The sequence below is a fragment of the Tripterygium wilfordii genome, chromosome 12, assembly GCF_013401445.1.
Source record: "Tripterygium wilfordii isolate XIE 37 chromosome 12, ASM1340144v1, whole genome shotgun sequence".
Classification (NCBI taxonomy): domain Eukaryota; kingdom Viridiplantae; phylum Streptophyta; class Magnoliopsida; order Celastrales; family Celastraceae; genus Tripterygium; species Tripterygium wilfordii.
This window is the reverse complement of record NC_052243.1, coordinates 1,510,756-1,525,883: the sequence shown is the minus strand read 5'-3', so window position 1 is coordinate 1,525,883 and position 15,128 is coordinate 1,510,756. Positions and strand designations below refer to the sequence as shown.

General features: G+C 37.0%; 3 protein-coding genes across 5 annotated transcripts; 2 read left to right on the top strand and 1 right to left on the bottom strand.

Moving 5' to 3' along the window:
- The first annotated feature begins 15 nt into the window (after positions 1-15).
- LOC120011543 lies at positions 16-4,165 on the top strand. Its single transcript, XM_038862683.1, has 6 exons — positions 16-621; positions 1,268-2,199; positions 2,345-2,749; positions 2,862-3,131; positions 3,226-3,482; positions 3,560-4,165. Exon 1 carries the CDS (start codon positions 115-117, stop codon positions 448-450), a length of 336 nt encoding a protein of 111 aa, XP_038718611.1. The 5' UTR covers positions 16-114; the 3' UTR covers positions 451-621; positions 1,268-2,199; positions 2,345-2,749; positions 2,862-3,131; positions 3,226-3,482; positions 3,560-4,165.
- On the bottom strand, positions 1,268-3,481 carry LOC120011544 (aquaporin NIP6-1). The gene is made up of 5 exons (XM_038862684.1): positions 3,214-3,481; positions 2,868-3,092; positions 2,559-2,753; positions 1,800-1,864; positions 1,268-1,495 (listed from the first exon to the last, which is right to left on the bottom strand). The coding sequence occupies exons 1-5, from the start codon at positions 3,445-3,447 to the stop codon at positions 1,273-1,275; spliced, it is 942 nt and encodes a 313-aa protein (XP_038718612.1). The 5' UTR covers positions 3,448-3,481; the 3' UTR covers positions 1,268-1,272.
- A 1,857-nt stretch (positions 4,166-6,022) lies between the features above and the next one.
- Positions 6,023-14,579, top strand: LOC120011540 (factor of DNA methylation 1). 3 transcript variants are annotated; one of them, XM_038862675.1, is made up of 10 exons: positions 6,142-6,286; positions 6,367-6,424; positions 6,533-6,608; positions 7,435-8,335; positions 8,627-8,808; positions 11,620-11,709; positions 11,801-12,085; positions 12,737-12,949; positions 13,270-13,501; positions 14,307-14,579. In XM_038862675.1, the coding sequence occupies exons 3-9, from the start codon at positions 6,537-6,539 to the stop codon at positions 13,498-13,500; spliced, it is 1,974 nt and encodes a 657-aa protein (XP_038718603.1). In that variant the 5' UTR covers positions 6,142-6,286; positions 6,367-6,424; positions 6,533-6,536; the 3' UTR covers position 13,501; positions 14,307-14,579. The 3 variants fall into 3 exon arrangements, with proteins under 3 accessions (XP_038718604.1, XP_038718603.1, XP_038718605.1); XM_038862676.1 differs by lacking the exons at positions 6,142-6,286; positions 6,533-6,608 and adding an exon at positions 6,023-6,076; XM_038862677.1 differs by lacking the exon at positions 6,533-6,608.
- The last annotated feature ends 549 nt before the right edge of the window (positions 14,580-15,128 follow it).

Sequence of the window (15,128 nt, the reverse complement as noted above, 5' to 3'; positions counted from 1 at the left end):
AATTTACTAAAATAACTGGGATATTCAAAATCGCTTCCTCTTCTCCTTTTCCGCTCGACTTTCTCACCAACCAAAAACGGAGCCTTGAACTAGAACCTAAACTGCCATACCACAATGGGTAGCGATGAGGATCCCTGGCTGGCCCCAGACAAGCTCTATCACGTCATCTTCTGCCTTTCCCTCACCTTGTTCTTCTCCATTCTCGCCAACCATACCCGCTTTCCGCTCCTTCGCCGCTACTCCATCTGGATCGGATCCATCCTCTCCCTCGCTGCCGGAGCCGCCAAGGAGACTGCAGACCAGCTTGGCTATTTTCACTCCGCTGGGGCCTCATCTAAGGACGCGGCAGCTGATCTCCTAGGCGTCTTGGTGGCTGCCTTGGTGCTCTCTCTGTGTCGTAAACAAGCCCTCTCCAATTCCAGTCACAGCGGACGGGTTTTGCCTGTTTGATTTAGCATCTGGAGATCAATGGCTGGTGCGATTTGTACGACGGTTGCAACTTGGAACACGGATTTGGTTTTTAGGACAATAAGTGATCATCTCTTTGTCGCCAAGAAAGTGTCATAAAGAGAAGAAGTTGGAATTTTGGGTACTGATTTAGTAGAAAAATACTTGATTGAGGTTAGTTTTTTTTTCCCGCACTACATAGTTTTGAGTAATGCTTTAATTTCCACTTTGAATGGCCATGTAATGTTATATTTATTTATTGAATGTGGTATCATTTTATGAGCCACTTTTGTGATCTCTTTGGGGTTGTTCTAATATTGTTAAGAGAGGCTGATCGGGGGAATTTGACATGTATGGGTGTGTGTTCTTTTGGTTTGAATTTTAAATCTCTAGTTTAACTTGATGTACTTAAGAAGATAGGACAGAAGTTTGAAACTCAGATTCTTGTTCATAAGAGATCCTGAACATGTCACAAAAATATAAAATAGGTTATATCTTCTTATGGATTTTAAATAATTAGTGTAATAGTAATAAAATAAATCTCGTTTCAGGGTGTGAAATTTTGCTAAATAGAACAAATCAAATATTCATGGAGGGAGAGCAAATGACAAAGGATGTTTGGTCCCAGTATGATGACTTTAAATGAACATCTAGAAGCAAAAACACAAATACACAGTGTTATGAAGCCATAAATGGCCTTTTCATTACTACTATACACTGATATAGATGAAGGTAACCAGATTTTTTCTGCCATTGCCCCATCTTGTTCACATGCTTATAATTCTCCCACTGTTTACTAAGAGGGTACCTGGTATTGTAGGTGACTCATGTTCTGAAGCTCCGTGCTGTTGAAGGCTTTCCATGAGTTGCATCATCTTCCTCTGGCAGCTTGACAGCAGTGTAAGTTCCTGCTCCACCCAGTGCTCCAAGGATGGGGGCAGTGAGGTATACCCATATGGCTTTGTAATTGTTTGCAGCTATGGCTGGTCCCAATGTTCTCACAGGGTTCATTGATGCACCAGTTGATTCCCTGCACCATGGCATAAAAGAATGGTTTCAATAATACATTTGGAGGTGTCAACAATTACACCAGGTTTTGTATCTTGTTGGTCTTTGTGAAAGAAATAACGGGGACGAGGCTTTATGGCAGTTTATAGCCTCTGAACTTTATGTTTATATTATTTTTATCTTTTCCTTGTGGAAACACTTCTTTTGATGGCGTATTCCCTGCTTAATATAAGTTAGCAGCTTCAAGGAGAAGAAATAACATTATTTTCCTTTAGTCCCTTGTTTATTTTTTGATGTTGAATCTCTCAACTTATATCAAGTAGATTTTCAACAGGGAATGGACATACCCAGCTATGAGTATGTTGACCATGACAGTAGCCCCCACCACGATTCCCGCCAATTCTCCCACCTGCAATGTTGGGGAGTGAAATCACAGATGCAAAGTTTGAAGATTTGATAGTTATCAACTCCTATTATTGCACTTTCTTAAAAATGATTTTCTGAAGACAAAATGCATATTAGACTTATATATTCAACCATGAAATGCATAGAAAGGCTTCTGTGACTAAAGAGTCAAATATAGCATATGGTTCATAAGCTCTAAACCTCGATGGAACAGTGAGTTTCACTTGCTCCAGTGCTGAAATATGTGCCCCTCTGAGAGAGCAAATGAAAGGGAACATGGAGCGACAGCAGCAAGTGCAGGTTATGCTATACAGCTTATGAGTTTGATAAAGAAAGCAGGTCCGGTTCCTTGTTTAATATACTTTTTGTGATGATTAGTTTGTTCTCGTTGCACGTTGTGGTTCTTGTTTATTATAGCTATTTGTTGTTGCTAGATTATTTTGGATGTTCTTAATATTTTACTCATCAGAGACTGGGATTGCAGGTTTGTCAAACTGTTGGAATTCTCAAATCAAGTTTGAAGGGAATTGGTCTTCTGGAATATACTTGGAGAAGGTCTTTAATTCTAGACAAAGTAGACTTTTGAAGAGAAGACAGAAACTGATTTGAAGTTGAAAACATGTAGAGGGAGAAGCAGTGTTTTTACAAGTTTCTCAAAGTTCTCTTTGTTTGAGTAATACTAGAATGTGACTGCTTACAGCTCTAGTGTCGGTGGCTACAGCAGTGACAACAAACATGAGGTTGAAGCTGATAATGAACTCCAGAGCAAAAGCCTGACCATATCCATCTGCTGGAACCGTAACTCCTCCACCCATTATAGGGTGGTATATCCCCTTAAGTGCAAATGCAGCACACAGTGATGCCATCACTTGTGCCCCAATATACACTGGTACCTGTACACCCACAAACAAAGTTTATCAGTCTTTTGTTTTGCTCTTTAATTTCAATGGATCAATGAAAGAGGAATCCATCCTTTTTGATTAAATGTAGTTTTTTTTTAGCTGTACATGTTTCCATGGGAAGTGCTTTAGAGCAGCAAAGGAAATGGTGACAGACGGATTGAGATGGGCGCCTGAGATGTGGCCAGTCGACAATATCACAATCATGGCAGCAAGCCCGGTAGAGGTAGCGCAGCCAAGGAGGGTCTCAGAGCCTTGTGTCTTTTGGTTCACAATAGCTGTGGCTGTCGCAGCAAAGATGAGTATTAGTGTGCCTATGAATTCAGCCCCCACCTGCACAAGTTTTCAATCGTTAGTCCATAGATGTTACATGTATGTAGTCTTCCCCTGCATTGCATTAGAAAGAAGTGTTTAAATTAACATTCGGAAGAAGGAGTTCTCACTCTCTTTTTACCTTTCTTGCAAGGGAGATAGGAGGAGGAGGAATGAAGCAAGACACAGGGGGCAATCTTCCTTCTTCCATGGCCCATTCTTCGACACTGAAGCATTTGCAGCTCTTGAGAAGTGATTTTCTACCAATGCTGCTTAATCCTAATCTCTCTCCCTTCAACCCTCCAAACAGAGGTCTACCAGGAGTCCCTGGTGTTGCTGGTGTTGAAGGCACTGATGGAATCTCCTCATTATCCATTATCACCCCCAAAATAGCCAATCAAGAGCCGAGATGTATATCTTACAGATTGTACTGTTCTTTTCTTTTCTATATGTTTTGTGTACCTTAGCTTGTGTTATTTATAATGCAGAAGGAGAGAAAAGAAGTTGACTTAGCGAATGTCAAAAGAAGAAGTTAGTGGTTGGAACTGCTGGAGGTTAAAAAAGATGGTTTGGTTGGTGGCACTGGAAGTGGATGGTCATGGTGGGACATTCTCAGTATGTGAAACTTGTAAAGGAGGCATGAAAGATTGCGCCCCTGTCAGTCTTAAGGCACTTGCACTCAATTGCCATTCATTCAATTATATGGAGCAAAGAAGTCATCCATGTTAGCTTCTCATTGAGCTTGTCCTTGTGAGTAATGAAGGTAACCAGCTTTGGCTTTTCAGTGCTATTTATCATATTCATTTTCAATTTAATTTTTTTGAGGGGAAAAAAAAAACTAACTAGGTGATTGAATTTATCCTAGAACTTGTTTCATATTCAATGCACTTGAATGTATAAGGTGGGTCAAACTCAAACTTAATGGTTGCTTCTTGAATCATCTTGTCTCCACTACTTAACCAGTCAACGATGCCCATGTCTTCTTTTAGCTAAGAGGTCTTGACCCTTTTTTGGCTATTTGAAATTGATATATGTAACGAATCTCTTTTTCTAGAATGCATTAGATTATTAAGAGCAATTATTTTGTTATGAAATAATGAAAGCAATTAGACTTGCTCTTATGACTTGAGCAAAGGGCAAGTTGGGTCTTGTCCCACTTACTCACTCGTTAGGAGAAAAATTTATGTGCGCGAATGCTCGATTGTCTGAGTTTAAGTCCACAAATTTGTATGGTAATATTCTCGGATACCAAAAGTAGAAAAGTGACCAAAGCAATTAATTCTCTAAATGGCTCACCAACTAAACTACCAACACTAATTATGTGTATTATAAGGTTTGAGATTCTGTATCTCTAATTATTTATATTGTAATTGGTTATTTTAAGGATTGTTCTTATTCACTTCCAATAAACTATGCTCTTTCAGTATATATATGGATCATAACTCTTTGTGTTCTTTTTCAAAAGATACATGAAGAACAAATAAAAAGACCCCATTATGACCTGCTGTTATGGTTTCCAGATCATCATGACTTCCAATATGATAAAAGTATTGGCTATTGGCTTCTCTGAACCCCAACCTCTCACTATATATGCTCCCACCATGCACATGCCATAAACAATCTACTTCAAATGTTTAATTCTAACTACATATATAATAAGTCATTTCGATATATATATATATATATATATATATATAGTCTTCTAAGATGCATACTAACGTATTTGCCTTACATAGAATTCTCGTGTACAAGATTCTTGCCGTTAGTGGAGTCAGTGAATGAAATGCATGATGTACACAGGTGTTGCCCCTATATGAGATGTGGAGAGGTTGTTTTTAGAAATTGAACCTTTACGTGTATTGATTTATTATCTACCCAATTTATTGACTTGTGAATCGCATCTGAGTTTAAACAGATGAAATTAGGATGAATTTTAATCTGAAATTGAAGTTATTATGGCTAGAAATTCATGGATAAAAAGCAAATGTGTTCATCAGAGTGGCCAGCCTAATTATTTTATTTGCATGATATGAACGACTTCTGTTCTTTTATATGTATATATATAGTAAGGATTACACGAACACAATTGATGGCGTTTCTTGAATCATCAGAGTTTCATCATTCGTGCATGAGAGTATTGGTCATGGTTGAGTCCAGAACCTTGTAGTAGTACCCACAATCCACATGGTTAAGAAGAACAAGCACTCTTTTTTTATAACTTGGATCTAGTCTCCTTCTAAGCTTTCATGCATGCATTGTTATTGTTAAAAATTCAAGTCCAAATATATATTAAAAAAAAACACACACACATTTTTCGCACTTGTGAACTTTGTTTGCGAGACCCAACAAATGAACACAAGTAGAGATCATGTTCAAATTGACCGATTTTTTGCTTCGATAACATGTTAAAAATCCAAATGCATTAATAAATATTGTCCGCTTTGGACCAAAGACATGCATGAATTTGTTCTCTTGGACCATTTTCGTAGTACTTAGGCCTAGAAAATAAATATATTGTGAAAGAGATGCGTGGACTTTGTTTATGGTAATATATCACTCGGTTGAGTTATGTCATCCGATGTGAGAAAATTGTAAACATTTTAATTTAGGGTTTCGAGTTTCAGATTTAGGCATTTTAATATTCTTGAGACACTTAATAATGGAAACAAAATGTCTTGGACATTGAAAAAGTTGCATTGATACATGTGTTTCATCATTTTGAAATTTTGTATGGTTGTTCTTGTAGATGTGGGCCGGGCTGGCATTATATTTCAAACTAAAGCATGAATGTTTAATACTCTGACAGATATGGGCCGGGCAGGCATTATATTTACGACTTAGGACTGTGAGATAAAACCAACGGCTCGGATTTAAAATATGTTATTCGGAAAACTAAATAATTAACTATTTTAATATTTATTTACATGTACGGTGTCGTTTACCAAAATTTAAATACCAGTACACCACCACCTGCTTTTCGCAGTCGGACAGTCGCGTTACATCAGGTATTTACTTCTTCCTCCTCCATGTCTTCTTCGTCTGCTTTTTTTACTTATACTGGTTACTGTAGCCGGTGAAGCGAGCTGCTTCTACTGTGCCAGAAGCTGCATTTGGTCTAGGAGCAACCAGCGGTCGGTGTTGCTACGGCAGAGCGTTTGCTTTGGCGCGAGTAGCGACTGCTATTTTTGCATGCAGTCTCTAGCTGTTGCGATTCAGTATCTTCTGAAGCCTTAAAGCATTTGCCTCCATTTTCTCCTTCTATAATCGGTCCATCTGTCATTTTTCATTATTGCAGGTTATTGAACTCAGATTTTCGGTTTTGAAGCCCATATCAAACCCTAATTCAAGAAAATGTGAGTCTTCTTTTTTTTTTTTTTTGTGTTTTGTTGATATTGAATTCTAATTGGTTGAATGTGTATGAAAAATTCATATAAAATTTTATCTCCTGCTTTCTTTGCTAGATAAATGAAATCAAGTGCTGATGGCATTCAAATATGTTTCTATTTATTATCAATATGTTACCTAATTGTAACTGAGGTGCTTATACCCTGTGGATAATTATCTATGTCCTTATTTGCTTACTTTTTCTCACACATTAACGTTGAGCTGCCATGATTTGAATTAAGGGAGGTCATAAAGTTTACTGCTGTTTGGTTGGTTATTTGTTGATTAGTTATTTAGTTGATCTACCTTTTGTGTTCTCATGCCTCTTTTTTAAAACGTCATGTCATCATTAATTTATTGTTATCATTAGCCTGTGAAAGAACTCAAACCTTAACATGGTTCAAGTCCTAAGGATTAGGCTATGACTATGCCAAAGCTCCTCATTTATTTTTGTTGTCATGCTAGTATAAAATTCCTAATAACGACGGCAAACTATTGTAAGGAACCTTCTGCTGGTTTTATGATTGGGCCATAGGGAAAATTACAAATGCTATGAGTGGATGCTTCTTGTTCTCTTTGGTCACTCGATGAAATATAGAAGTTATTTCTGTTTGAGTTGATTCTTTGTGGGTCCAGTTCTTGATCTGTATATTGTTGAATGTGTCCTGCCTTTCTTCTTTTGTGCCTTGTGACGATAATGTACTTATTTATTTGGAGAAAATATCAAAAAAGAAGGTATCGCACAGATTTTCTGAGAGGCCATGCACGTCTCAATTACAGTTACAGTATCGCACTCACAAACTTGCTGTTCAATTCTGCAACTCAGGACTCCTGTTCATGAGAACCTTTTGTACTTTTTTTGGGTGCTTGGGGGCGAGGGGAAGGTGTTGGGTAACTGCTATGTTTATTAGTTTAACCACTATATTCTCATATGTTGGTTTGCATTATTATTATTTTTTTTCATTTGGTGGGATGTCAGATGGACTCTAATTCTGATGAAGAGTCAGACATTAGTGAATCTGAAATTGACGAGTACAAGGACAAGCCATATGAACAGCTAAGGAGTGGAAAATACAAAGTTAAACATATAAATGGTGCATTGAGATGCCCCTTCTGTGCTGGGAAGAAGAAACAAGATTACAAGTATAAGGAATTGTTTCAGCATGCTTCAGGAGTAGGTAAAGGATCTGCTAACAGAAGTGCAAAACAAAAGGCAAACCATCTTGCATTGGCGAAGTATTTGGAGACTGATCTAGGTGCTGAAGCAGATCAAGCTCCGCCGCCAGTTGTTTCAGAACCTGTCAAAAAAACTCCGGGGCAAGAAGATCTCTATGTATGGCCCTGGATGGGAATAATAGTCAACATAGTGACTGACTCAAAGGATGGGGATGCTTTGTTTGATGGTGGATATTGGTTGAAACGGTTTGCCCAATATAAGCCTTTAGAAGTTCGTACTTTCTGGAGTGAACCAGACCATACCGCACAAGCTGTGGTGAAATTCAACAATGATTGGAATGGTTTCATGAATGCAACTGAGTTTGATAAAGCATTCGAAGCTGAGCGTCACAGCAAAAGGGAATGGAATGAGCAGAAAATGAATCTTGGCTCTCATATATATGGCTGGTGTGCACGTGCTGATGATCATAATTCTATCGGGCCAATCGGGGATTACCTGCGCGCTGAAGGAAAACTAAGAACAATAGCTGACCTTGTCCATGAAGCAGCCCAAAATAGAAATAATGTGGTGGCGGATCTGACTGATAAAATTAGCTTGACAAATGAAAACCTGAATGAGTTAGAGTACAAGTACAATGAGAAGACTATGTCTTTGAGTAGGATGCTTGAAGAGAAAGACAAGCTGCACAATGATTTTGTTGAAGGTTTGTTTCTGTGAATGTCTCTCTCTCCAAATGTAGCATAATGGCCATATACACTATATGTTATGTTTACACATCCATGGGTTCATGGTCTTTTTGAGGATGATAAATAATCAAACTCTGATTGCTGTATGTTGTTCGTACACTTGGACGTCCATAGATACAAAACACACATCTGCTTGTAAATAGGTTGATGAACCCACCCACAGTTAGGTGCCTATATAAATTCTTATAACATACATACTTAAACACGTGTCATAGAAGTTGTGACATCTATTATTTTCCCCTGTTCAGAGACAAGGAAGATGCAGCGAACTGCACGTGAAAATGTTCGAAGGATCTTGGAAGAACAGGAAAAACTGAATTATGAATTGGATGCTAAGAAAAAGCAACTGGATTACTGGAGCAATGAATTGAACAAACGTGAAGCTTTAACAGAACGGGAAAAGCAAAAGCTTGACGAGGAGATAAAAAAGGTAATTACATATTAAACTGGCTGACATTCGGGTTGAGAGGTTCTATGAACTATTGAATTTTCTTGCTTATGTTCAGGTTACGTGTATTGTTTTGTCTGCTATCCAGCTCTTATTCCATTGTTTTGATTTCTGTTCTAGCTGTTCATTTTCTTTTGAAAGCCGTGATGGTTATTAGACATTTTTCTTTGTTAAAAGGGATAATATGTGATCTGGTGTCATATGAGGCTGAAAGTGAAGTTCTCCTTAGGAAGATCCATTATTTTTGCAGCGTAGTATAGAAGTGCAGGTCAGAGTGTAGCCTCTTTAACATTTTAGTGTAACATGTGCTGGTACTATAGGCTTTGTTTTCTATCATTTGAGGAACATACACAAGTATTGTTTTCACTAGCGATGTTAACCAGACCACACAAAAATAAAGATGGGCATGGAGAATCGAAGATATTGATGGACCTAGGTTACACAAGAGGGGGGGTGAATTGTGTCCCCAAATTCCGAATAGGAATCCCCCTTATATCAATTTCACAAATCAAGCACAACACCAAGCACACAAAGTGATTCTTACTAATACAATTTCCCTAATTTATTTCCAAGCAAACTTGTAACTTAAGTATATAATGCGTCTAGATGCAAAATTCTGTCAATTTAATTATTGGCAAAGTATAGTTGCTCACAAATGGACCTATATGAGCAATATGAATAAATTGCACAATAGGAACCAATTGAAGCAAAGCTTCTAACAAGATAAGCACTAGAAAGTACTTAACTTGCAATTTTTACAGGACAATAGCAATATGAACAGAATAAACAATAATGTAAAGTAAATAAAATAAAACAAGTTATGTTAAATTAGAAGAGTTAATGAAAGCTGTAAAAGTAAAGCAAGTAAAGAACACACAAGTAATTTATAGTAGTTCGGAGACCCTTCTCCTACGTCTACTACCTAGGTTCACCACCTAGGATTTTCAAACCTTCACTAAGGTGTGGCTTTTCAAGAGCTCCACAAAACTCTTACACAAGGGTTTCAAAATTACCCCAACTCTTCCAAAATCTCACAAATATAGTACCCGGTTTGGGTTTTACAAAGATAGGCTCAATGATTCACTCACTCAGTGTTTGCACTCAACAAACTAGGAGGAACTCTCAAGAGATTTTAAAGTGAGGCTCACGAATAGAAAATCGGATTTGAATTTAGAAGAGCTCACAAGAAGAGAAGATTCTTCACACCTGGAATTGCAATAGCAATCGGTGAAGATGAACAATGAAGATTTAGTTCTTCACACCTGTGTTTGCACTAAGCAAACGGTGAAGTAAGATAGAAGAATATTATATGAGCTTGGGTGAGAAATTGAGAGCAAGTAGCTTTGATAATTCTAACTCTTTCTTGTATATTTTCTCTTGTGCTAAGGAGCTGCTTATATAGGCCAAGAAAAATCATGTTCCCACGATTTTAGCTCTTGAGATCATCATCCATAAAGTCAGCAATAATGTCTTGATTCTTCTCTTTCAATTATGAGATTTTGCCTTGTAAAAGTCTTCGGAACATGTGATAGAACCAACTTCTTTTGACTTGTATACAAAGCTCCATGATTTTCTCTCAATTAGACTCATTAATTTGACACGTCAAACTATGTATTCAGCTTTGAATTTTGCACTTGTAACATAATCAACTTCAAATGTCAAAGTCTTCCCTCCAATTTTGAAAACATCCTTGAATTTGCCCCTTCTTTATTCATAGAAGAATCAGCTGCAAGATCTTCTCAAATTATTGTGATTTTGGTAAGTCAAAAAGAGAACTCCTTTATTTGATTTCCTTCTCCATAATTCATGGCTTAATGGCTTCAATCAAATATGGTAAGTCTTTCTTTATTTGAAATCAAATCCCAGCCAACTCTCTCTCCAAATATCTTTGCATAGATAGGCTAATGTGTATGTAAGTTTCCAGCTCAAATAAATATCATATAGTCATATAATAAGTCACATAAATCAATTGAATAATAACATTTCGTAGCAATTTCAAACAGATATTTGGGCAACGATTTTGAGTAAGAAGAAGTCAACATTTCTTAGTCATGTCTTCATGAAAAATGTTTATTATGATGTAAATAATGTCTCTACCAAATTTCAGATTAATCCGAATTCATTTGATATAAAAATGATCAGTGAGTTCACAAGTAGGTTTAAACCTCATCAATAAAAATCAATCTCAAATTCAATCTTAAATTCATCACATAGTGCATGTAATCAAATAGCACAATAATATTGGATCATCAAAATTAAAATGTAGGACGTTTGGTCCAACAGATATGTGGCATCGAGAAGAAATATTTTGATATTGTTCTTGGAGGTCAAACGGGATATTAAGTCATTGTGACTCCGATACTTGTTCTATGTGAGGCATTTAAATGCAGATTGAACTTCAGCAATATGATGCACTTTGGTGTCATCCTCTTGTTGCTTTCAATACTTTTCTTGTTCCATTTAAAACATATTAGAAGTGTCGAGGTTTGGGACAACATTGAATTACCCATCCAGGACCACACTCTAATGGAATGAGATTGGATAACAACACTAATTTGGTGTCTATGCTACTTGAAGTTGCAGTTTTAATGTGTTTACTACTTACATTGGCTTAGATATTGATTATGCTTGCATTGATAGAAACTAGAAACAGCTAAAAATGGCATCTTCAAATATATCAATAGCTACTCATACTGTGTTGTATTTGAACTCTCTAATGGCATTGCCAAGAATGGTGTGTGTTTTTATGTTGACAATCTCTGGCGTTAACTGAACCTCTTTTTGTTCTTTTAGAATGATAGTAGGAACAGTTCACTTCAGTTGGCATCCGTGGAGCAGAGAAGGGCTGATGAGAATGTCTTAAGACTTGTTGAAGAGCAAAAGGTCTGCTACTTAGTGTTAAGAGCATATTTTGTACCATACTTATGTTTCACTTTTTCTGCTGTTCAATTGGTATGGATTTATGAGTTTTCAGAGAGAGAAAGAAGAGGCCCTCAAAAAGATACTTCAGTTGGAAAAGCAGCTGGATTCTAAACATAAGTTGGAAATGGAAATTCAAGAGTTAAAAGGGAAGTTACAGGTGATGAAGTGCCTTGAAGAAGATGATGTTGCCGTTCAGGAGAAGGTGAAACAGATGAATGAAGATTTGGAGGAGAAAATTGAAAATCTCAATGAGATGGAGGATCTGAACAAAACTCTATTGTTAAAAGAGCGCCAGAGCAATGATGAGCTTCAAGAAGCTCGTAAAGAGCTAATATCGGTATGCATATGATCTTTACTTGCATTTGCATATATTTTTTTATGCGGCAGGTGGTGGGGGGGGGGGGGGAGATTTTTGTCCTTGGATTTAATACTTCATATTGGTTTGTTAAATCTGGTTTAAGAGTTAAGAGACAATTATAAATAATAGTACGAAGCTGAACAGAATAGCTTTTTGCTGCATGTGGAATCAGGAGCCACGGATCAAGATATCTTCAAAGTCGAATGAATTAGATACTTTTGACTATCATTTCATGATATTTCTTGTATTGTGAGAGATAGAAAGAAAGACACACTGAAGGCATTCAAAGAATGCTTTGGAGCATTGGCAACCACGATTGACGGGAGAGTGATGGGTTATGTGATGGATCCGGTGAACCAGACCCAGTATTATGTGATGGTGATAGGATTTTTCACCAATTCCCTTGCCCTTGGAGCATTGGTGACCACTATTGATGGCATAGTTAATGGATGCCTATGATAAACAGACTTAACTTTTGTTGCTATATATCAGATATTCTTCACTTTTACTATACTTCAAATGTTTCTCCTTTGATAACTTAAGGAATGTGAACTGGTTATTGTTGTCTATCCCTTGCATAAACAGATAACCAATAGGCAAGAGGTAACAAAGGTATATCTTCCTTTGTAGGGTTTGAGTGAGATGCTGAGTGCACGCACTAACATTGGAATAAAGAGAATGGGAGAAATTGATTCAAAGCCGTTTCAGAACAAATGCAAGGAGAGATTTTCTGCTGAGGAAGCACCGTTGCAGGCATCCACTGTTTGCTCTTTGTGGCAGGAAAATTTGAAGAATCCAGGATGGCATCCTTTTAAAATAATAAATACTGAAAAAAAACCCCAGGTATGGGTATTCAAACAACTAAATTGTCACTTATATATTAGTCATTTTTGCTTCTAGTAGCCTTGCATCAGAATGAGGTTGCAATTAATCTCTGCTGCACACTGCTGATAGATGAATGAATTGAAATTATAATTGATTTTTCTTTCAACAATTGTCGTTATACGTACAAGTTCTCTTGTATAGTTGTATACTTGTATGGGTCTTTTCTCTGACTATTTCCCCATTTCCAGGAGTAAATTGGAACATTTTCTTTCCTTCCTTTTATGATCACATAAATAGTTTGAAATTTATTCATCTTGCAATATGTCTTTATGATGCAGGAAATAATTGATGAAGAAGATGAAAAGCTACGGAATCTCAAGGAGGAATGGGGATCTGAAATCTACATGGCAGTTGTAACTGCTTTGAAGGAACTAAATGAGTATAATCCAAGCGGGAGATACGTGATTTCTGAGCTCTGGAACTACAAGGAAGGAAGAAAAGCCACATTGAAGGAAGTCATCAGTTACATCTTGAAAAATATTAAGTCACTTAAGCGCAAGAGGACTTAAGGTAAGGTCTGCTGTCATATATATAGATTTTTGGTTTATTAAGAGATATAAAGTGGGCTAATCCTCAGAGCCCAAGCATAATTTTCATTCTACTGACTTTTAAAAGCGCCATTAATTTTGCACTGTATGGATAACATAATTGGTTAAAACATAAGTTGTGTTCTCATATGTACGCTAGTAGTAACGTTTTCCTTAGTGCAACTGACAATGTTTGGGGGCATAAAGTGAAAATAAACAATCAAGGCTGTGTTCGCCAGCCACCAGACTATCAAATATTGGGGTTTACTTGTAACTTGTATGAGCTATTTGATATGGGGGTTTCAACACTGATCCTAAAGTTATTTGCATCAAACAATAGATCAAGGAAGAGACAAAAAGTTTGTTGATTGTTTGCTATGCATGTATTTTATAACCATTTAGCTCCATATACCAATGGAAAATGGGAAAACCATGTGTTAATTTGCAATTAATACATGTAAAACAGTTGAGTTCGCCATTGTTATACTCATATTGCTAAGATTGCAGGTATTACTTATTATAAGATGTTCGGAGCCAGAATTGGTAGTTCTCGTGGTATTGGCATTTGCCTGTTTGGGTTCTAGTTTAAGTTGAAAACTGTTTGTTGTGACAGAAAAATATTGCGGTTTCGTGACGTTCTTGTGAAATGAGTTGGTAATCCAGCTGCATGAATTTTGCTCAGGGCACTTTGATTTTTTACACTACTCACACCTTTTCACACTTCTTGAACTCACACAGACCTTACTAAAGTTTAACATATCATGTTTAACCATGAGATTCACTGCCAGGTGCTGCAGAAAGAGGAACATCAAGTTTGAAGAGGAAGCAGAGTGACCTTTGAAGTGGCGTAGTATTCAGGACCTTAATTCCTTTGAGCTTCTATCTTATGCTGCTAGATAGCTTGATATGATTTATGGTTATAAACCTGCTATCTTAATATCGCATGGAGTACAAACCTTGTTAACTCTATCCCATATCAACTGTAATCCTTTTATTGGGAAGATCTCTTTGTGACAAACACTTGCATAATTGCATGTACTTCATGCTCATTTGTCTCGAAACCTCATCTCCTCTCTGCCCCCTGTTCTTACCTGCTCCCCTCTCTCTGTAATTATGATTTTGATGGGGGAATTGGGAGGAAAAAGAAAACAATGGTGAGTTTTGTGGTCAAGTTACATGGTGGGAAGGGGGTTTAAAATCATGTCAATGAGGACATGTTGATCAGAGTCCAACAAGTTAGACCGGCAGTGGTTTCTTTTTTGTTATGATTAATAATGTTACTTCTAGTTATTACCGCGAAAGAATTTGAATCTTTTAACATGTTTGAAACATATCTCAAAATGGCGTAAGCTACTAAACCACATGGGATGGGTGTCCATAACTTTTTCTTTAATTATTTTCAGGAGCAGTGTATTATTTTTCTAATGTGCTGCCGACTTCAATGTACATAAAAAAATAAAAATAAAATTCTAACAAACTTTATAGGTTAAAAAGAATTCAATGAGAATTTTGTTGAGCTGGGCCATCATATTTGAGAAGGCGTAAAATGGTTGTTCTCAGTAGGGTGGAAAAAAAAAGATTTCGGTTCAGATAATATCACGTGTTTATGA